This window comes from Aplysia californica, unplaced genomic scaffold (genome assembly GCF_000002075.1).
Source record: "Aplysia californica isolate F4 #8 unplaced genomic scaffold, AplCal3.0 scaffold00429, whole genome shotgun sequence".
NCBI classification, from domain to species: Eukaryota; Metazoa; Mollusca; class Gastropoda; order Aplysiida; family Aplysiidae; genus Aplysia; species Aplysia californica.
In genome coordinates this window covers 255,867-277,187 of record NW_004797699.1, presented here as the reverse complement: position 1 = coordinate 277,187, position 21,321 = coordinate 255,867, and the positions used below count along the sequence as shown (strand labels likewise).

General features: G+C 39.6%; 1 protein-coding gene across 1 annotated transcript in view; it reads left to right on the top strand.

Moving 5' to 3' along the window:
- Positions 1-21,321, top strand: part of LOC101850741 (bromodomain and WD repeat-containing protein 3) — a 44,528-nt gene that overhangs the window by 10,630 nt on the left and 12,577 nt on the right. The window contains exons 12-30 of the mRNA XM_005104638.3: positions 1,068-1,233; positions 3,458-3,592; positions 4,755-4,883; positions 6,259-6,484; positions 6,970-7,311; positions 8,197-8,338; positions 9,653-9,743; positions 9,996-10,145; positions 10,943-10,989; positions 11,982-12,303; positions 13,136-13,384; positions 13,904-14,028; positions 14,612-14,694; positions 16,112-16,223; positions 16,756-16,817; positions 18,780-19,053; positions 19,399-19,524; positions 20,147-20,261; positions 21,121-21,279. Of these exons, the coding sequence (XP_005104695.1) occupies positions 1,068-1,233; positions 3,458-3,592; positions 4,755-4,883; positions 6,259-6,484; positions 6,970-7,311; positions 8,197-8,338; positions 9,653-9,743; positions 9,996-10,145; positions 10,943-10,989; positions 11,982-12,303; positions 13,136-13,384; positions 13,904-14,028; positions 14,612-14,694; positions 16,112-16,223; positions 16,756-16,817; positions 18,780-19,053; positions 19,399-19,524; positions 20,147-20,261; positions 21,121-21,279 (3,055 nt within the window). The remainder of the gene's footprint in view (positions 1-1,067; positions 1,234-3,457; positions 3,593-4,754; positions 4,884-6,258; positions 6,485-6,969; positions 7,312-8,196; positions 8,339-9,652; positions 9,744-9,995; positions 10,146-10,942; positions 10,990-11,981; positions 12,304-13,135; positions 13,385-13,903; positions 14,029-14,611; positions 14,695-16,111; positions 16,224-16,755; positions 16,818-18,779; positions 19,054-19,398; positions 19,525-20,146; positions 20,262-21,120; positions 21,280-21,321) is intronic.

Here is a 21,321-nt window from a genome sequence, read left to right as displayed (position 1 = left end):
ACAGTTACTTGGCATACCTGTTTAAAAAGTAGATACGGTGTTAAAACCGATTACGTTGATCCCGAGCCAAAGAGTTGTTAGTATCAAAATGTTTAATAATATAACTTTCTCCTTTTGTCTGCTTCTAAGTTTTGACATTCACACATGCATCTCTTAACACTAGTCCTGGGTTGAGCACTGGCCCTCCCTATTTTAATAAAAAGCTATGTAGAAGACAACGTTCCTATCATTAGTTCATGACTTCTCACTGGCGGGAAATGTTTACTGTTCTCCTTCAGCGGGATGTTATGTCAAGTCAGTTACAGTCAGATATATTGATAAGATGCAGGCTGGACAGGTGTTGTTGAAATTTGATGTTTCTGTTGAGTTTTAAATGAAGTCTGTTTGCAAATTGATGGGATATTATTCAAAGTAAAGGACAATCTGATGCTCTCGTGATGATGAAATAATAAATATCAGTGTCCCCTCTCGCTCTATACCTTAAATTCTTACATACTCACATTGAATATGTAACAGCTTTCTGAATTGTCGGTCATGCTTGTTTTTTGTTGTATTTGTGGTTGGTTGGTTTGGGTTTTTTTCATTATAGGCTTGTAATTTTATTGTTATATCTAGCGGCAAAAATAAGCTGTACACGTTTCTTTAAATTTTAGTTTGTGCTGGTTTATAACAAAATGATACTGAAGAATGGGTAGAATGTTTACAGAATTGAGCTTTGAAATAATTCGCCATTTTAGCTGATAGTCTTACTTTAAGGCCCATGGTTAGTTTTGTTGTTGTCATGCTGGTGTACAGTGTGTGGCGTAGTTTGAATCCTGACAGAGCGTTCTTAGACTATAATTAATTAATTATTTGAGTAGTTTTTAAGGTTTTTCACTGTACTGGAAATGGGCAAAGTGAATATTTATCGCCACCAAGCCTGCTTCATAATCTTACCAAAGAACACAAGGCACCCTCAGGCCTGGCAGTGAAGATCATACTATTCAATTGTAGTTGCATGATTCATTTAGCAGGAGGCTACTTTTCTTGATGATTCTTATCACCAAATGATGTTCTGCCATTCACAGCCCTTCAAGCCGCTCTTCTGTGCCAAGGTTTGGTTGTGGCATGGATCAGATGCGAGTGACAATGGTCAGCTGGAGCATGGATGATGCTAGAGTGATAACAGCTGCCTCTGATCTTACCATCAAGATTTGGAACTCACACACGGGGACCTTGCTACAAGTGCTGGAAGTGAGTTGGTTTCTCTGCTCTGCCACTTAACTGGGAATTCGTTTAAACCAGGCGGCCCATGATTTTCAAAACATTAGGGTTTTTTGGTTGTTTTTTTTCTGAACATATGTATGAAGTTTTTCGGGGGAGCAGGTATTTCTCTACTATTCCTCTTTTTTCCTTTTTGTCTTTTACTGTTTTGCAGCACACATTGATTGTTCTCATGTGTCTATATGCTTCTCTTTTACTCTGATAGTCATTAGCAAAATGTAATGTGCTGCTATATGGCTTTTGGTCAATATGAATTACATGATAATGTTTACTCTGTTGCTTGTTTGCATATATGTTGGTCTTTTGACTCTGTTTCATCCACAATTGTTTTGTTTTCATTTACAAGAGTCAAAATGAATTTGTGAAAAGCAATGAGAGGAGTAAAAGCTGCCATTGTATAAAGTGTTTGTCACTAGAGTCCTTTAGGGGACTGAATGGATTTTCCTGTGCACACACTGATATTTCTGTTAGCTTTTGTTGGATCTGATCTTTTAGCACTGATTTTAGGAGTGTCAATAGCTCAGTTGGTTTCATGCTGAGCTATGGTTTGGATGACCGTGGGTCAATACCCCTACAGGGCATTTTTGAACATGTTGTTGGGGATGTTTTTAAGGCTCTTGATACAGGGTCCCCACCAGGTCGGGAAATCAGGAAAAAGTCGGGAATTTTGAGATGGGTCGGGAGGTCGGGAAAAAGTCGGGAATTTTGTGATGGGTCGGGAAGGATAGGGCCTGTGTAATGTGTATCTATCTAGACTGTATGGTTGATGAATCCAGAAGAGGAAACGTAATTGAACCGCTGTGTCGGAAGTGTATGTGTGACATTGAGGCTCGATCGGGAAGAATCAAGATCTACTTTCGCTTTCGTTACTGCCCAGAAATTTTCCGGTAATAGTCTGATAGATAACGCAACATTTGTAACATGCAGGTTATGAATTATGAACGCTGTGTCGCCTTGAAAATAAATCAATATTAAAAATTGCCCTCTGCTGTCGCTTGTAGAAAAAAAAGAAAAAGAACTTATACAAGTGTCTTGACAGGTTCGCCCTCGAGACCGGTCAATGAACCTGTGAGTACCGGTGGTCTGAGCGCTGTGAAGTATAGGACTCCTTTATAAGATACACTCGTGGAAGGGGATTGGGGGGGGGGGGGGGGGGGGCTGAAGGCAACGCTAGAGGACAAAAACTGAACTTGGAAGCAATTTTTTAGGATTTTGATAACTACTTTAGATCTCTCTGCAAAGCGCCGGTTGGTGCAGGCCTTGTGTGGAATCGGGATCCATCATGCCTTGTTAATGAACTAAAGTGTTTGCGTTTCATATCATTGGATGGGGTGATTGTAATTTATATCTATATTTTAGCTTTCTGTTCAAGATTGGCAGATTTTCCAGGGCGCCTGATTTTCTGGGGCCGGCCCCCCCCCCCCCCCCCCCCCCCCCCCAGTTCTTCCACCTCTCACACTGAATAGGTGTACTTGAGCCATTCTAGGTATTACTAATATTACTCTTCTTTGAGTTGCAGCAATGGTTTTCGTCTTCATGTTTATTATATGAATCATGACACCCAGACTGGTTATTGACAGTCGATATTCTAGTTCTAGGTCTTTTCTCAGGCTCAAAACAGGATTCATTTTTTTATATAGGGTCTATAGTTTGTTATGTTGGCTAATATGATGAGGGGAAAATATAAATAAGTAAGAACAGACTGAAATACCAGTCTCTCAAGACCCCAGTGCCACACTGACATGTTGTTGACTGGATATAATGTACCTACATGTGTGTGTGTGTGTGTGCATTCACAAACATATACATTGTACATGTATTATATTAGATATAAATGGAGCACACGCTTTCATTGTTATGTAACGGTACGTGTTCCTGGAAAATGGATGAGGCCCCTCCTTTGGAAAATTGAGAAGCTGGGTTGGCAGTCACCCAGTATTATAGTCATCTATTGTTTGAAGACTATACTACAAAATGTACATTTGCATTCATTTATAGACATTTTGACTTTTTATCATTGATAGATGGGCTTTTTTGGGGGATCATTCTTGACGCGCAGCGGCCTGATTTTTCCCTCGAAATGGGGTCTTGAAAAAGATTTGGGGGTCTTGAAAAATTTTTCCAGGATTTGGTGGGGACCCTGTTGATAGTACTTTGCCATTAATTCAGAAAATATGTTTTCTTTTCTCTCCAGGGTCATGAAGATGAGGTTTATGTTTTGGAAGCCTGCCCGTCAGATTCTCGCATCCTCCTCAGTGCAGGCCATGATGGAAAGATGATTGTTTGGGACATTGAAACGGGCACCAAGATTAAAAAGTTTTTCAACTTGGTATGTTCGTTCTTTATCTAACATAAGGAATTTTTTCTGTTTGGTACTTGTTCAGTCTTTTTAAATTGTAAAAATAAAGTTTAAAGAATTCCACATGATACTTGTCGTTATCAAAAATCTATTTAATGATATATTGTATCTTGAAAATATTTTCCTTTAGCAGCACAATAGTATTAATACTGGGTTGTGGTCTTTGGTGATTTTGGGGCAATTTAGTATAATTTCTCTTTGTTTTTGTTTTTCTTTCTGTGTAGCTCTTGTGAGGCCCATCAATATATTAACCACTTATAACTGACGGATGCTGTGGTGTGATTTGCTTCTTCTTTCCCCATCAAGTATTTATCATCCGTATCTCTTTTCGTTCTTTTCTTTACGTTACTCTCAAGTGGCACCTTTTAATCTTCATCATTTATATGACCTATTTGTGTTGCAAATGCCATAAAACTTTTACTAGAATTAAACTAAAACTAATGTATCATTTTTATTGCTTGAGTTTCTAGATAGCGGGCTGACTACAAAAGAGATCTTTCAATGTACTCTATACTCTAAGGTGTCAAATAGCCTGTGTGTGTGCGCGCCCCCCTGTCGCTTATTAATTTTCAGGTTTTTTTACCCCCCGTTTATTATTTTACGGCCTGCCATGGCTGGCGATCGTTTGAAACATATGTAGAATCTAGATATCTAAATAAAACTTCTTTTTTATTTTTAATTAATTTTGTTGTTGTTGTAAATAGCAAATTACCCTCAGTACCAGATTGGCTATCTCAATTTTCAGTACATTTTAAAAAAACTTTTGTAAATTGATTTATATTTTATAATGAAACTGGTCCTAAATGAGAAAAGTTACCACAGTAACTGACTAAAATCACAAAAATTCATGGTCTCTAGTACTTTTATTCACTGAAGGAGAAATAAAACAGATTTGTTTCTACTAGTACAGGGGTATGAAGTTGAATGTGGCGCTCGCCTCCTCCCCCCCGTTTATTGATTTTGGACCACTTGTCCACCCCTATTATTATTTACCTTAGAGTATTTTGATAGATGTGCAATGGGAATGTAATGTCTTGAGTGAATGATGCTATGGAAATGGTCTGTTAAGAAGTTCATGATTGGGAGTGCGGATTTACATCTTTGGGTTAAAAGTAAATTTGTTCTTGTGCAGATTGAAGGCCAAGGCCACGGAGCAGTGTTTGATTGTAAGTTCTCTCCTGATGGTCATTCCCTGGCTGCCACAGATTCTCATGGCCATATGCTGTTGCTTGGATTTGGCACAAATGAAAGGTGTAAAAAGGTATGTTTTATATTTACGAGAACAAGAGCTGAATGTAATCAGAGAATTGTTCAAAAACCGCCCCGGGACACTGCTACTGACTGAAGTGTCTTTAGGCCATTCCCAAAGGGGGGAGACATTAACTTTAACATCTCAAGTTCTTATGCACAGTAGAATTGTAATTGTAAATGGACTGATTCATCAATGTCATGTTCATAATTGTGCCTGAACTGCAACAGGGAACTGCTGCTTTTTCTTTTCTAATCCTTTCTATTGTCATTTCCCCTCTTCTTCTTTTGTATGTGTCACACTTTTGTGACCCGCTATTTTCGGGGTGCCGTGATAGTCGAAGCAGACTTTGTGCTGTTGAAGCAAGAGAGGTCAGCAGAGTAAGTTTGATTCCCTGTAAGGACTTCTCTGTTCACATCCACCCCTTGGCGCTCATATGAGCGTATGCAGTTGCGAGCTCCGTAAAATCTCTACTAAAACATACAAACAGAATTGTTCAGAGGTATAAAATATGTCTTCTGATGTGGATGGTTCTAGAATTTTTTGAAAAGTCAATGTTTTCTCTTGAAAAGTGATGCTTAGTTAAAGTTAACCAAACCACTAGAGAATTGTGGGAGAAATTTGGACTATCAGCTGAAGAAAAAAGTGTTCTGATTTCTTTGTTAACGTCGAGTTTTTATCAAAGAAAGTCCAAAACCTGCCAGACGGCACTGTAATTTTCCAACTCTCTTCATTCAGAGTGGCTTAGAAACATCTGAATAGTACCCAAACACCCCCGAATTTGGCAGCCAATTGAGAAGAGAGATAGATGTTCACATCCCTGGCTTCCATTAGTGAATTGGGTGAAAAATAAGTTATGAGGTGGTTGCTCTGCTGCTGATGTTAATGTTTTCTTCCCAATACTGGTGACGACCAGATTTACTTTGGTGTTACTTACTAGCCTCTCCCCTATCTCCTCTGTATTGGCAAAAACATTGTATTAAGTTAAATATAATTTCTTTTAATAGTTCTTTTTTTAAACTCTTAATATACAACATGCCAGTTCAACTGATGCACAGCATCGGTCAGTAGTTTTCAGTTAGTTGAAGAAAAAAAATCTATGAAACCTCAGCATATCCAATACATCTGCAATCAGATTGTTGTTTACTGCATGGATAATTTTTTTCTACTCAGTTTGGTGTTTATTAATATTATTTTATTCAAATCAGCCAATCAGGAGCGTATTTATAAGGAAGTTTGCGATTCTGACGAACTGGATGACAAAATTCGCTATGTGTAAATCGATTGTTTAAAGTAAGACTTTGCCATCCGCAGTCGAAATGTGTAATACCTTTTCTTTTTCAAAAGAGTTCATTCTGATCACCCTGGGCTTCTCTCTATTGAACAGTTGCCACAGCAGCTGTTTTTCCACACAGACTACCGTCCGCTGATGCGAGATGCCAACAACTATGTACTGGACGAGCAGACGCAGCAGCCTCCGCACTTGATGCCCCCGCCCTTCTTGGTGGACATAGACGGGAACCCATACCCAGCCTCCATTCAGCGCAGTGTCCCCGGCCGTGAGAACTGCACAGAGTCCAGTCTTATCCCCCAGATGGCTGTCAATGCTCAAGGTAAGGACGGCAGTATTTTGTTTATTTTTGTTCTTGAGTTTATAGACATCTGGCCCTTGTATAATGGGGATGTGAGGGGCTGCTGCTGCTACACATGGCGGTAGGGAGTTGAGGCGTTTTGTTGTTTTATTTTTGTTGTCTTATTATGTATCTCTCAGGGAAGCATGGTGTCATGATATAAATCTTGATAAGTGGAAGATGAATTTCAAAAGATAAAGAAACATGACTTTGATATTATATGTATTAATTTTTTAAGAGTGCATCAGTGATTATAAAATCATGTTTTTTTATATTTGATTAGTGAATTGAAGGTGATAAGTGACCTGTAATCTTGATATTTTACAAATGATCATGTTTATTTGATAGGTGATCTTGATTTTATATATTTGACAGGTGAGTCGAAAGTGATGGATGGTCATGATTTTATATATTTGATAGGTAGGTATATCAGAAGTGAGTGATGTTCATGACTATATATTTAACAGGTGAATCAGAAGTGATAGGAGACCGGGACAATGGAGACGGCCATGGGGATGATCAGGGAGACAGTTCAGGGACCGAAGATGAGTCAGCTGATGGGGCTGGAGATGCAAGGCCGGCTTCTGTGAGTGGCTCTAGGGGTGGCAACAGGCCGGTGCGACCCAGCATCGATGTCATGATACAGGAGTTGCAGCGAAGACAAGACCGGGGTCTGGGAGGAGAGCAGCCTGGGCCCAGCAGGCAGAGGAACGGCAGCGGCAGTAGCCAGGGCCCTCTGGTGAATGGAGAGGCCAGGTCGCCCCCACCCATGGCCTCACCTCCGGCACCCAGGAGCAGCAACATGCAAAGTGAGTGTGACGCCTCGGTTGGCTTACAGGCTTTGTCTCTTCTCAGGATCATTTCGAGGAGCACATGGGCATTTGGTGTTTTAAGTTTGGTTATAAAAATTATTGGAGATGGATATTTTAGCCAACACTACTTTGAATTTCAGTTAAATCTTTTGGGACCTGTAAGAATATACTTTGATTTATTTTAAAAGAGCAGTCAGTATTTAATAGCAATTGAAGATGAAAAGCTTTCTGCATCCAACATTCAGTTTTGGAGCAGGAATTGATTTGTAATTTTTAAAGCTTTTTAAAGAGTGCTTGTGTTTTTTAACCTTGTTCTGTTTTTCTGTATTTGAAATTTTGTATTTCTGTTACAGAAATTTTAAGTGCAGGAGTGTTGATAATTTGAGGATTTTAACAATTTATACTGTTATCAAACTACAGTCAAACATGCTATAGCAGTCATTTCTCAATAGCGATCTCCTTTGGTAACTGTCAGTCAGTGTTCTATAGTTTTAATCTGTCCAATGCAACCATGGTCAGTCGTTTTTGGGACAAGTTAGCCTCAAAACCAGCTCACACTTGGTACAACAATTCTCCGCCAACCCGTTCTCAAACTGTGTGAGTAGGGTCAATCAATTGAAAGAAGCAGCTGGGGTTATTGCCTGGCTAGGCACTACTTACTAAGCAAAAGGGGCCAGGAGTAAGTACAACACTAACTCAATGATCTGTAAGTGTCCAATGAACTGAACACACTGCTGCTGACTGACCTTAGTAACTGTCATGCCATTATATAACAGGAAGTGTGACATCATCTCACCAGAAGTGTCAGACTGCGATCAATGACAGCGTTTTATTTTTTTGAGTGTGTGTAGTATTTGCAATGTCAGTTGTTTGTCAATTCAGACCGCATCGGGATGAGGCGCAGCGGAGAGATTGAAGGGGTGCGGCAATCTCTTGGGCCTGTTGCAGTCAGATCTACCAAGAAAGAGAGAGATGCTTGGAGGAGGAGGGTCACTGTGAAACCATTGGATGACACAGCCTTACAGTAAGAGTTTATCCATATATTGTTAAAGTGAAGATGTAGGACACATAAAGATGTTAATGTGGATGCAGGTGGGTGGCTGGCGTATACTTTGTTGTGGTTTGCTCCTTCTTTCTTTTCAAACATCTGTCTTTCTTATTAATCTTTCCTCTTTCTTTTCTTTGTATGTTATGCAGTTATTATCTTAAGCACTTGTATGACCTATTTATGTTGCAAAAGCAATGGATGTGAGCCGTGCCTGAACTCTGTTAATGGTTTCGGTGAATCAACTTTTTGTTGTAGCAGTCCACCACGAGTTGTTTATGTATTCTATACTATAGGCTATGCCAGAGTTTTTGTTTTTTTTGTAAAGTGTATTACGGCGCTCGCAACTGCATAAGGTCATATGAGTGCACGGGACACACCTAATATTTTCAGTCGGTAGGAAATTTTGAATTTTGCCCGGGTGGCGGCCGAAGCCTGCTCTTATCGATTTTAGACCACCAAGGGATCTTTAACGTGCGCAACTTGCACACGGGCCCTCCGAGATTTTTCGCCCTTGTCCGAGAAGGCTAGGTGTAGATCTTTCCTACCAGAAGATCAGGGGTGTGGCAGAAAGACAGCAGTAAGGAGGAGCCAAGGAGTAGCAGTAGAAAGGCTGCAGAAAGAGTCAGGAGCCCAGAGGAGGGGGCAAAGGAGGTGAGGGGGTGGGGGCAGAAAGTGGAAATGAAAGCAGACAACAGAACATTGGTAGAGAGCAGGAAAGGAGGTGAAAGGAGACAATTTTAGAGAAGAAAATTTTTTGGTCGCTTCCCGGATTCGAACCCGGGACCTTTGAATGAGAGGCCAACACTTTAACCTCTAGGCCACGAGAGCCCCCCTATGCCAGAGTATACCTAACAAATAAACCAGCAAACTGAAAGTGTGGGATCACAAGAACTCTGCCTTCACATTAATACTCTGTTCACCATACTTAATGAGGTCTATCGCCTCTTGAATACAAGAAAAAAATGTTTCTTCCCCAATCAGCCTGAATTCAATGTATGGTGAAACTGCACTCTATGTTTTGTTTTTGAAAAGTTGACCATCTATTGGTTTGGCTGAGGTAGGACTACATTTGTGACACCGATCTCGCATGAATGTTATTTGTATTACCCTGGGTAGAGGAAGTAAAAATATAAAGAAAAAGAGCACATTTATGTTGTTTTTAGTGGACTAATTAAAAATGTCCAATAAGTAGCTCAGTCACTTGTTTTTGGAATGCTTTATTGTGTAACGTATTGATTTTGTCATTATGGCAAGTGAATATTCATTTTAATTATGATTTGTTCTCAACAGGTTGTCAGAACAGAAAAGACAAGCATATTCAGAAGAAGAAGTGAAAAGGTTTCTCTTGGAAAGAAAGAAAAATATCCCTTCACCTTTTGAGGTATGGATGAGTCGAATTAATGAACAAATAAAAAATTGGGCATGAACCAAACAGTTTATTCAGCTTTTTGTAAATCAAATGAGTGGTAAATATGTTATATAATCTTTGAAAGTAGCGTTGTAAAATAATGATTGTTAATTCTTTTGTAGCTTTTTTTCCCTGTGTGTTTTGTGGTTACCTGGAGTCTTTTACTTTTTGTTACAGTGTGGTTTCTGACTCTGGGTTTTTTGTTTTACCTCTTTTAATGAACAGAAAACCACGTCTGCTACTGCCAATAAAGGCAGACGTCAGAACAAGAAGAAATCTGCTCTCGGATTTCACAGTGAGGGAGAGGTGGCGGATAATGAGGAGACGGCTAGAAACAGACTCACCACCAGGGCTCTCTATGACACAGAAGAGGAGGTAATGTCAGGAGATCTTTGTTGCACTTTTCATCCGGACATGAGAAACAGTTGTCAAATGCTTAAGGGCGGATATTAGTTCTTTTCTTCTCCCTATATGTCGTAATGTATCAAGTGTGTGTGTCGTTTCTGTGTCTGCAGCTTTGTGGTTAAATTTTTAAAAATCTTATCAGACTCCTTTACTAACCTCCGCATTTACACTGGTGGACATGCCATGTGCACAACACCTTTCCTCTCCCTACCCTTCGTGCTTAAAAAGGAGTCATGTTTGTAAAAGTAAAATTGGGTGAATTTACCGTCACAGTGTTGCATTCTGTCTAAATGGGATGTGTGTGGTTGGCAGGTGTTCTGGTGTGGTTTGCTCCTCCTTTCCCATCACATTTCTATCATCCTTATCCCTCCTTTTTTTTCATGTGTTTGTTACACTTTTGTAACACTTCTCATCTTCGGCATTTATATAATCTAATCGTGTGGCTAGTTCCTTGAAACTCTTAATACAAGAAACAATAACAAAATAAGATGTATGTTGCTGAGTCTACTGAGAATGAAGCTGTGAAATTGTCCCTTAAGTTAAGATTTCAATTCATAGCATGTAGAGACATTTCTTGTTTATTGCCTCTCGAAGTAAGACAGTAAGCCCAGTTCTACAACAGAACATGATAAAGTCAAACAGCACAGGAACTTCACTTTTTGAGGCAACTGCACAGTTTCATTTTCAGCAACTTTAGCTTGTAACCAGTAGCTTAACAGATCACTTTTGACATCTGTTAATTCTAGTTACATGAATTTTTTTCACAGGAGGATGAAGGAGGAGGCTCAGATTTAGACGTGTGGGCAAGTGACAGGTAAGTGTGTCCTACTGGCTTACGTTATGTGCGTGTGTCTGTTAACTCATTATCTTTAGGCTGTTTTATTCTTCTCATCCTATTGATTTTCTTGATGTTTTTCTTTTTCTTAGCCCTGATTTGGGGGTATTGACTCAGTGTAGTCTCGTTCCGGTTGGGCACGAGCAACTTGCTATTTTTAGCATGTTTCCAAATGAGTTTACTGTGACCATAACATTCAAGCTGACACAGTTAATCAATAGCAAGTGAAGACTTTGAGCCACACAACAAATTGCTCATAGTCTTTACTCAAAATTACTGTAACGGTTTGAGTTTTCTGGTGTCTGGAAGACAAAATTAAAAGAAAAGGCTGGCTGAAAGTCACCATGCCTGTCTGCACTGACATTGCTCAAAAAGCACCTTGAAATGATCCCTTATTGAAGCTTTAAAGCAAGTAAGCATGCTAATTACTTTGTAGCATCAGTTGTCGGGTTTGGTGCCTGTGCAGTTGTCACACTAGGATTTGGGATTGTTTGGGAAAGCGTTCCTGATGGATGGGTTTTTTAAAAATGTGCATGATCCCAAGAAAGACATTTCATTCAAAATTAACAAGATATTCTGTCTCTAAGAGATTTAAAACTTTGTTGTTATTTTTTTTTTTAAATCTGTTTTTAAAACTTTTTTGGTTGCCATGCAAATTTTTTTGTAATTATATAGCCTAGTCTGTGTCTTTCAGAGTATTAGGTCAACACAAAGACTAAATTCAAGGGACAAAGTTTGATTTTAAAAAATTGACAGTTGACAAAGCTCCGTTTTTCCTGTCAAACATCTATTGTCCCAATCTCTCCTTTTTTTGTCTTAGTTACTCTTTTGTAACACCTCTATTCTTCGGCACTTATATAACCTAATTTTTTTGCAAGTGCTGTAAAACTCTAACTAAAACAAAACAAGTTTGAAAAAGGTGTCTTTTCGTCCATTTCAAATTCCAAACATTCTTTTCATTTTGTCCCCAGTAATAGCAGTGATGACTACTCGGACTGGGTGGGAGATCAAGGCAGCAGCAACTTGGAGCCGCCGAAACGGCGGTCAAAACGCAAGGTGAAACGTCGACGTTTGTCATCATCTGATGACGGGGACATCCCAGAGGAAGCCGATGAGGACACAGAGGTGCAGGATTCTAGTTCAGATGATGACGACGATGAGGATGGAAGCAGCGATGAGGAAATGGCTGACAGCTCCAGCGAGAAACCTGGCACATCAATAGGAAGGAGAGATCTCAGGCAGAAAACTGTCAAGAAGAAGACGGCAAGCAAACAAAAACAGAAGGCTTCAAAAGTAAGTGTTAAATGAATGGGAGTTTTTTTCTTCTTCTTCTTTTTCCTTTTTTGTTTCGGTCGCATGTCCTGATTTGATGCTGATATTTGTATGTTATGTAAAAAATGTGTGAATACTTTTGTAACTGCTATGCTTCAAGACAAACAAAACAAGAAAAGGGAAAATTATTTGGTCCATGATGATGATGAGACTGAGATATGTGCTATTGTAGAGAATATAGTCTACCGAGAAAGTGGCTCAAAATGGAATTTCCATCAACTTGGCTTGTATTTTATTTTAGATACTCTAAAGTCATTGTGCAGATCTGATTGTTCCCAAGTCACCCCACCAAAATTTATTATGTAGTTGCATATTCTCCAGAAATTTTTGCTACCTCTCCGACAGGGCACAGTGTTCATGGTATGCCGAACCCAGTCTTTACTGTTCTCCCCGTGGTGATACTTTGGTACTGGATATCTGTCTTAGAATCTAAGATGTCTCATCCCCACTGTACACTTTGATACTGTCACTTAAAATGTTTTCCATTTTAAACTTATCCAGTTTCACTTGTTTCTGCGCTTGTAAGGTAGGCTACTTAATTTTTTAAAACTGTTTTGTCAAAGGGTAGTGGTAGACTATTTATATTGACTGCTTTATAAGAAGGACAGAGGTACATGACTTTTTTATAAGGATCGACTGTTTAAAAAAGATTAGCCATTTTGTAAGGACAATGGTACTTCGGTTTTGTTATAAGGATAGTGATGCATGAATGTTTTATAAGGACAGTGGTACATCAGGTGGAGCCTCACGTATATGACGGAAGTTGACATTTCTGTTGTCATGTTATTTGCAGACCAAGACAAGAAAGCCTGACCTAGCGGCAAACATTCCACCAATCAAAGAGCTGGATGAGAGAATGCGACCTCCTGAGTGGATTACAACTGTCATTCCCCGCAAAGCACCATTTGTCCCGCAAATGGGGGATGAGGTGATCTACTTTCGGCAAGGTCATGAACAGTATCTTCAAGCTGTGGTCAGGAAGGATGTGTACCCTGTAGACCTGACTCGCAACCAGCCATGGCATAAGATTCCCCAGCTGAGGGTCAGTATTGTCCAGGGTAGCGGGATCTCTGACTTGTTATTTGTGTGTGTTTGTGTTACGACTTTCAATGTATGTCCTTTTTTCATGTTTTAAGTTTGGGTTTGAAATAGCTCTTTTCGTGCTCATTAAGCAGTTAGATGCTTGGTGTTCTGATGTAGTGTACTTCGTATGCTTTTTTTCTGTGTCACTTTTAGCAGAGCAAGTCTTCAAACTTATTACATTTTTTTTTTTGGTAGGCCTACTGAGAAGTGAAAGCTTTTATCACCTATATTACTGTATATTATAATGTTTTAATTCTATACAACACTGTTTATCTTATTCACCTTCATGTTGACATTGAATCCTATTGGCATGGCAATGTTATTTATTTAGTACACGGAAAGAAAGGGCAATGGTAATGGCTATGAAAAAAGAATACATAGAGACAATTGCATCTGAACACCAACTTGATTGTGAACTATCGCTGCGTTTTTTATAGTTTGTTTTATCACTATTCATAGTATGTTGGATATCTAACAGGCCCAGGAACTTGTAAAGATTGTGGGCATCAAGTGGCTGTTGAAGCCAACACGCCTCTGCTGCCTGAAGCTGGGCTTCATTGACACTAACACAGGCAAGCTGACTGGCAAGAGCTTCACCATTAAGTAAGTTGAATGATGATAACTTTCTGCAGAGCAGCAGAAAGCTTTTCTTCTTTTCCCCTTTTCATTTAATGTCTTCCATTGTCTGCAGTTAGCCCCTCTCCTCCTTCATATAGCTTGGAGCCTACGTGTTCTACCGTTTTCTGGTTGAGAATTCAATTAGACTTTTGTCTAAACTCATCTGTCAAAGAAAATATTGTAGCTTTGTACTCCTTTAAACCCAACAATCCCAGTGCACTATTTTGCTCTCGCTGCAGCATGTGATAGATTTTTGGGTGAAAAATAACTCGGGCTCAAGTGAATTAACCTTCTTTTGATACTGTGTTGGTGAAGCATAGATGGTTGTATTGGCATGCTACAGAATCATTTCAGTCCCCTCAAACTTCATTGTAGACTTATCTAGGAAAAAGTATAGTATACATTTCTATGTCTTAACACATCACTATGAACACAGACCACTGTTTGCTATTCCTGAAAGACATATCACCTACCCAAAGCAGTTCGGAAGGGGGGGGGGGGGATGTTGGGTTGTTATATTTTACTTTTAGCCAGTTTCCTAAATTTTCATTTTATATCATTTTCACAGGTACCATGATATGCCGGATGTTATTGACTTTCTGGTCCTGAAGCAACACTATGACATATCAGTGGAACGTGGCTGGAAGCCAGGTATGTTTTTGTTTTCTCCCCCTTCCAGAGAAAATGTGTTACTGCAGCAGATGTTACATGAGTAGTCAAAAAGAATCTCAGCGACTGTCTTTAGTCAAAACAGCACAACTTAATCTAATGACTACCTGTTCAAAAGAATCACCTGTACGACTGACCGCTTCTCCTCTCACATCTTTTCTGTATTATAACGACACTGTCCAAGAAGGGGACCACCTGTCTAAGATGACCACTTTTATCCTCCACAATAAGTGGTCATCTTGGTTAGGTTCTACTTATATGGACTTATACAATCGGACCTGTCTAAGATGACCACTTACTGTCAAGGAGAAAAGTGGGCGTGCTTTGGCAGTGTCATAACGATATGTGAGGCAGCGTGGTGGAATCAGGCTCTCGTCAATTTTTGGGCATGTAGAGTTATTGCTATCATCTTAAAGCTTGTTCACTTGGCTTTATTTGGATGAAAAAAGTATCCATTTATCTTGAATGCAAGTCGAGATATGTACGAAAGAAGGAGGTGGGGGTCACCTGTTTTCAGAGGTAAAATTGGTGAGAAAATGGCCGCTAAAGCTTAGTTATTTCCTTAGCTTAAGAGTCCGTTGTAACTGAAAATTTACATTTTCTGTGTCTTTAATCAATGTTTTTCTGAAAAATCCACACAGAAATGAGTTTTTTAATGGGCATGAAAGGTGTTGAGCCAAAAAACAAAAATTTAATAAAAATTCACAAACCTGCGGAAAAATGCAAGTTTCTTTATTTTGATTATTTTGACGAGAGCCTGATTTCACCACGCTGCCTCACATATACAAGAAATGCAAGGGGGAAGTGAGAAGTGATTATTTTGACAGGTGTTTTGTTAGATCAGGTTGGACTGTATTTATGTAGAGAGCTAGGTATATAAAGAAAGAGATGTGTATGTATATATATATATATATAATGTATATATATATATATATAAGTAGAGTCAAATTTGTCCAAGATGATCGCCCATTTGTCGAGGAGACTGGTGTTCCTCTTGGACAGTGTCATGAAAATATAGAAAATACACAAGGCATGAAGTTGGAAGTGGTTGTCTATATAGGGGATTGTCTTGGACAGGGGGAGGGAAGAATGTAGTGGTGTGTAGAGTGTTCACAACTTTTTAACAGTATGTACGTCTTTTCTATGTTTAGACCTTCACATGTGTTAATAAAGTTGTTTTTCAATGATATAAGGATTTGCATGAATAACGGAAGAGATGGACAAATGGTTGTCCCTGAAAGAAAAATAATGCAAAATTGATTGAATAATGGCTGGATCGATAACAACATAACAACATTGAATAATGGAGGAGACAAATGTTCTTCTGTGTACTCTCTTATGACGTAAAAAGAAATATTTGGTAACATCAAAGCTGAAGCTAACATCTTCTGTTGGTCAGGTACGAAGTTTCGATCGATGATTGATGACCAGTGGTGGATAGGCGTCATCCGATCACAAGAGCCTCTGGATCTGGACTTCCCAGACAGTCTGTACCAGTGCTTCAATGTGCAGTAAGTTTTTTGCTCATGTCTACTTTTCGTAATCTCTTATTTGATCTCAGGGGTTTGGTACCAGTTGCTCCATATGTCCAAAAATTGACAAGAGCCAGAAAAATTTGTCACTGGGTTTTCCAGATCACTTTGAACACCATTTCTGATTTGAGTTCCCTATATTCTATCTTAGTATAGAAGTCATTTTGGAATTTGACTCTTGGGTCAACTTTTTTTTAGCTGATCATTAAGGTTCTGTTGCAAATTAAAGTTAATTTATACAGTTTGCAAAGTGAGTGGTTGGCAGGTGTGGTTTTCCCCTTCTTTCCTGTCAAACGTCTATCGTTCTTATCTCTCCTTTTTTTGTTGTATTTTACTCTCGAGTAACAATCTTCTGCACTTTAAATTATGTGAACTATTTTTGTTGCAAGTGTTATAAAACTCTTACAAAAACTAAGCAGCTTGTTAATGTTTACAAAGTAAAATCTATGTTCCTCATCTGTGATACTGCAATGTAATAATTACGCTAATTTCTTTTTGTCCTTTCTCAAAGCTGGGACAACGGCGAATATGAGAAGCTAAGCCCCTGGGACATGGAGCCTGTTGATCAGAAACGTAAGTTGGAAGGCAGCCTGTATTGACAGTTCACCGGGGCCTAGTTTTTCTGTCATATTTCAATGTTTGGAGTTGTTGCTGTGGTTGTCAGTATCCCAGACTGTACACTGTCTTCTGCCAACGCTGGTCTGATGAAGGTTCCTTGCAACTTTCTTTCTCTGATATGATGGGATGGGGAAGGGGGGGTGGGGTGTTGTTCTGGTGTGGCTTGCTCTGTTTAATTCTCTTTCAATGTTCCTTTTGTCCTTGTCTATGTGCTTGTGAACTGTTGCAGTCATTGTGCAGATTTCCAATAAATAGCACTCAACAGCAACAATTTGTTATAAAAGAAAAGTTCAACTCCTCATTCTTTAAAATAAGTTTAAAATGTCCACATCTTTCATGCATGATGTTATGGTGACTGAAAAATGGCCCTGCTGTGAGCGGGGACCGTGGGTGTTCTGAATGGGGGGCTAAAGTTTACTTTCACCCAGCGTTTTACCTACTAGGATGTTCCCTCTATGTAACCAATGTATACTTTTGGCCATTGTGGCATCACCATAAAGCACAGTAGGAAAAAATACTCCATAAACCTAATTGTGTTGCAAGTGCCGTAAAATGCTTACTAAAAAGTTACCTTTTACCCAGCATTTTACCTTGCTGGCTGTTCCCTTTATTACTTTACTGATGTATACTTGTGATCATGATGGCATTGCCATAAACCACCGCCAGTGACAACTTTTTAAAAGTAAAAGCAGGATAGAAAAAAGTACCTATTTTGTATAAATTTGACCCAAGAAGTTTTGTTTTTTTAAATTTCATTTCATGTACCTGATCTATGCTTTTATGTTTAATGTGTGGTTGGCAGGTGCTCTAGTGTGGTTTGCTCCTTCTTTCCTATATCAAAACATCCATCCTCTTATTCTCTCCTCCTAACCCTTTTTCTGTGTATGATATTATTAGTAAAACCGCTAATGTTTCGCACTTATATGACCTATTTGTGTTTCAGACTTCTTACACCCCCCGGGGCAGTGCCTCTGACTGAAGTGTCTTTAGGCCATTCCCAAAGGGGGGACATATCTTGTTCAAGCATAGTAGAATTGTAAATGGGCTGACTCATGTCACACTCATAACTGTGTCTGATCTACAACAGGGAACTGTTGCTTTTTCTTTCCTGATCCTCACTATTGTCATTTTCCTCTATTTCTTTTGTATGTTTGTCACTCCCTTGTGACCTGCTTTTTTGGGGTGCCTTGGTAGTCGAAGCAGACCTTGTGCTTTTGAAGCAAGAGAGGTGAGCAGTCTAATTCTGATTCCCTGTAAAGACTTCTCTGTTGACACCCACCCCTTGGCGGTCATATGACCTTATGCAGTTGCGAGCGCCGTAAAACCCTCTACCATAAAAAAAGACTTCTTACTAAAACTAAACTAGACAGCCCCTGCTTACAGTACCGAAGGCTCATATAGCGAAAAACCCTTGGGTACCCCACCAGTTTGGAACGCTGAAGCCATGATAGAATTTTTTTTGATTACAAAAACCTTGGCTGCCCAAGAAACACACTGTAAAAATTCAGAGAGGATCATCAACCGTTCAGCTATCATATAGAATGACTTTCTTTGGTATTTATTTCAGTGCAGTGGGTCCATTCGTTGTTTAATTATGTTTAATGTGCCTGGTTGCGTGGATGACTAAAGTCGCCAGCGGTAGTGAGCCCATACTACGAACGGTACTGTAAGTGTTAAGTAAAAGTGGATAGAAAATAGAAAGAGAAAAAAGGGTGTAAAAGAGGAAATGTGTGTAAAATTGATTTGTGGTTGGGACAGTTCTTTTTTATGTGGTTGGTCTGGTTTTCTTGTTTACTTATATGGGAAGGAGCGCTATACTATAAATGCAATCTGTCATTTTCATGTCAATGGGGTTCTCTTTATTTCAACAAATGGCACCTTATACTCATTTTCCTCACAATCTTTTTTTATCTACAGGAAAGCCGAGTCAAGTTGGAGGTGGAGTGGATGTGACTCCAGAGGAGTACAAACAGCTGCTCTACGTGCCCAAGAAGACAGAATGGACCTCACTTGGCCGAGAGGCGGAGTCGGCTCGCCTCATCACCGGCATGGAGATGCTGATGCAGCATTCATTTGCCGAACCTTTCATAGCGCCCGTGGATCTACAGCAGTTTCCTACCTATGCCTGCTTTGTGCCATACCCAATGGATCTCAATACAATTAAGGCTCGGCTAGAGAATGGTTTCTACAGGTACGGGTTGTTAACCTTTATCGTATCAGTTGTTACATTTGTTACTTTTAGGGGTCAGGATATTCTGAAGTAAGAGGGCAATTATCTGTAACCTCCCAGGCCCCATTTTATGTTGTTGCCTTTAGCAGGATGAGTTCAGCTGTGAAGTTCATGTGTGGAGTTTTTGTTTTTGTTACTTTGAAGAACCAGTATCTATGAAATGAGTTGATAATCTTTCAGCATTGAAAGGGGCATTGAAAGCCGTACCATTCCTTATCAAGTGGGGTTTTTTTTAAGCTTAAATGATGTGTGGGCGACAAATTTTTGGGAAAGGACAGTGGATGATTATTCTTTTTTGCTTCTCAGGAGAGTGACAGCCTTGCAGTGGGACATTCGACTCATCTTTGCCAATGCCAGCATCTTCAACCAGTCAGGAAGCACCATTGTGAAAAACGCCAATGTTCTCACTGAAGCCTTGCTCAGGTTTATAAAGTGAGTAGGCCATACTTCGAGACTGTTTTTTACCGACGTCTGTGGCATTCTTGTTAGGCTCTCAACTGGGAAAGATAAGATATTTTATTCCGTATCTCTGTATTACAGCCTGGGTTGATTTGCACACTGAGAGTTGCAGCATTTTACCTCTAAATGAGCGCAAAATTATACTGTAGGAACGTAAAACAATTGGACTGTTCGTTGAGAGAGCACATTTAGTATAGTCCAACTTTAATATGTATCATTGCTGCGGCGGGGGGAATGATGATCAATTATTCGGCGGTGGTAATCCTTGTTTATGTTTGGTAGTGTCTGGTAGTATCTTAACTTCAGGGGATGACAATGTTTTTGGGGTACTTGAAAATATCAGCAGCATTCCTGGAAGCTTTGTATAAGAAGTAACTTAATGGTAGGAATAGCGACAATAAGTAGAAATGGCTCCTTTTAAAGTTTCCCATGAAGCGGGTGGTGAAAGCTTAAGGTCAAGATTTGTATACTCGCAACAATTTTTTCACAAAAGAATAAAATATTTTTCGTGCAGTATGGCTCCGTCCTTTCTATCAGGCTCTTAAAACTTAATCTGATGGTTATAACATGTGTTGATATTTTTCCTTTCTCCCAGGGATCACGGCTGTCAGGATCCTATGCCTCTCCTGAGTGAGTTGGCTCATGGAGGCATCAAGACTTGCTCCAGTGAAGAGGACAGCCAGCACAGCTCAGCAACTTCTCGGAAAAGGGTAACACATTTTTTACCCCGTTAGGTTGCCCCCTTTTTTTTCAGACCCATTTCACATTATTGGAATCATTGGTAGATGCAATGTATTTGGACTGCATGAACTGACTGCAATTCAAAGGAACTGATGGCAGTGCATGAATAGTAACTGATGGAGTGGGATAACTTTGTCAGTTGAAAGTGACACTTGAAGAATTTTTTACAAGAGCAGAAGAATAGGGTTGTCACTGGAAGTTATGTCTGAATGTGACCACAGCAGGTCTGGAAATCGATACACATCTGTAATTTTCTTTTGTCTTTTGAGTCAAGATTGTTACATTTAATCACCGTCACATTTCCTGACCAATCAATGGCTCGAACAGATCAGCAGCTGTAGTTTTCTTTGCTCAATGACCCATTGGCGTAGATGTACGCTCATAGTGTCAGCTGGATTTTTTCCCCCCCTGAAGTTTACAAAATTCTGAAAGTCGATGGTAGTCTGTCATGACAAATTGTGCATTACACATTTGGCATTCATATCAATGAGTTTCTGAAACTTCTCATGGTACAGGTGATTTATTTTTACTGGTTAAGTAAGTTTCAAATGAGTGTTTGAATTGACAAAGACTTGTTGGGATAAAGAATTTCACAAGTATCATATGCAGATCTCAAAGTAGTTTGCAGTGCTCATCTGACTTATCAGTATGGAGAGACCTATAAAAATTTGGGGGGGGGGTACTGGTATTCGCGCAATGTTGCTGGTTTTTTCACTGGCTCGTAAATACTTCCGAAGTGAAATAACCAGTTATAGGAGGGAGCATGAATGTCATCTACAGACACCAGAGGGGCTGCCCTAATTGCAGTTGGTGCTTTATTTTGCTCAGACACCAGACGGCCAATGGAAGAAACGGAGAAAGTCGAAGTCCAAAGTTAAAGCCAACCCCGATGCCTGGCTGGAGCAGAGCGAATCTCTTTTGGCCATGCTGTTTGACTGTGAGGACTCGGAACCTTTCCGAGTGCCTGTAGATCCTGCTCAGTACCTTGTGAGTTATGCTATAATATAACTGATATTTTTATCTATTAAA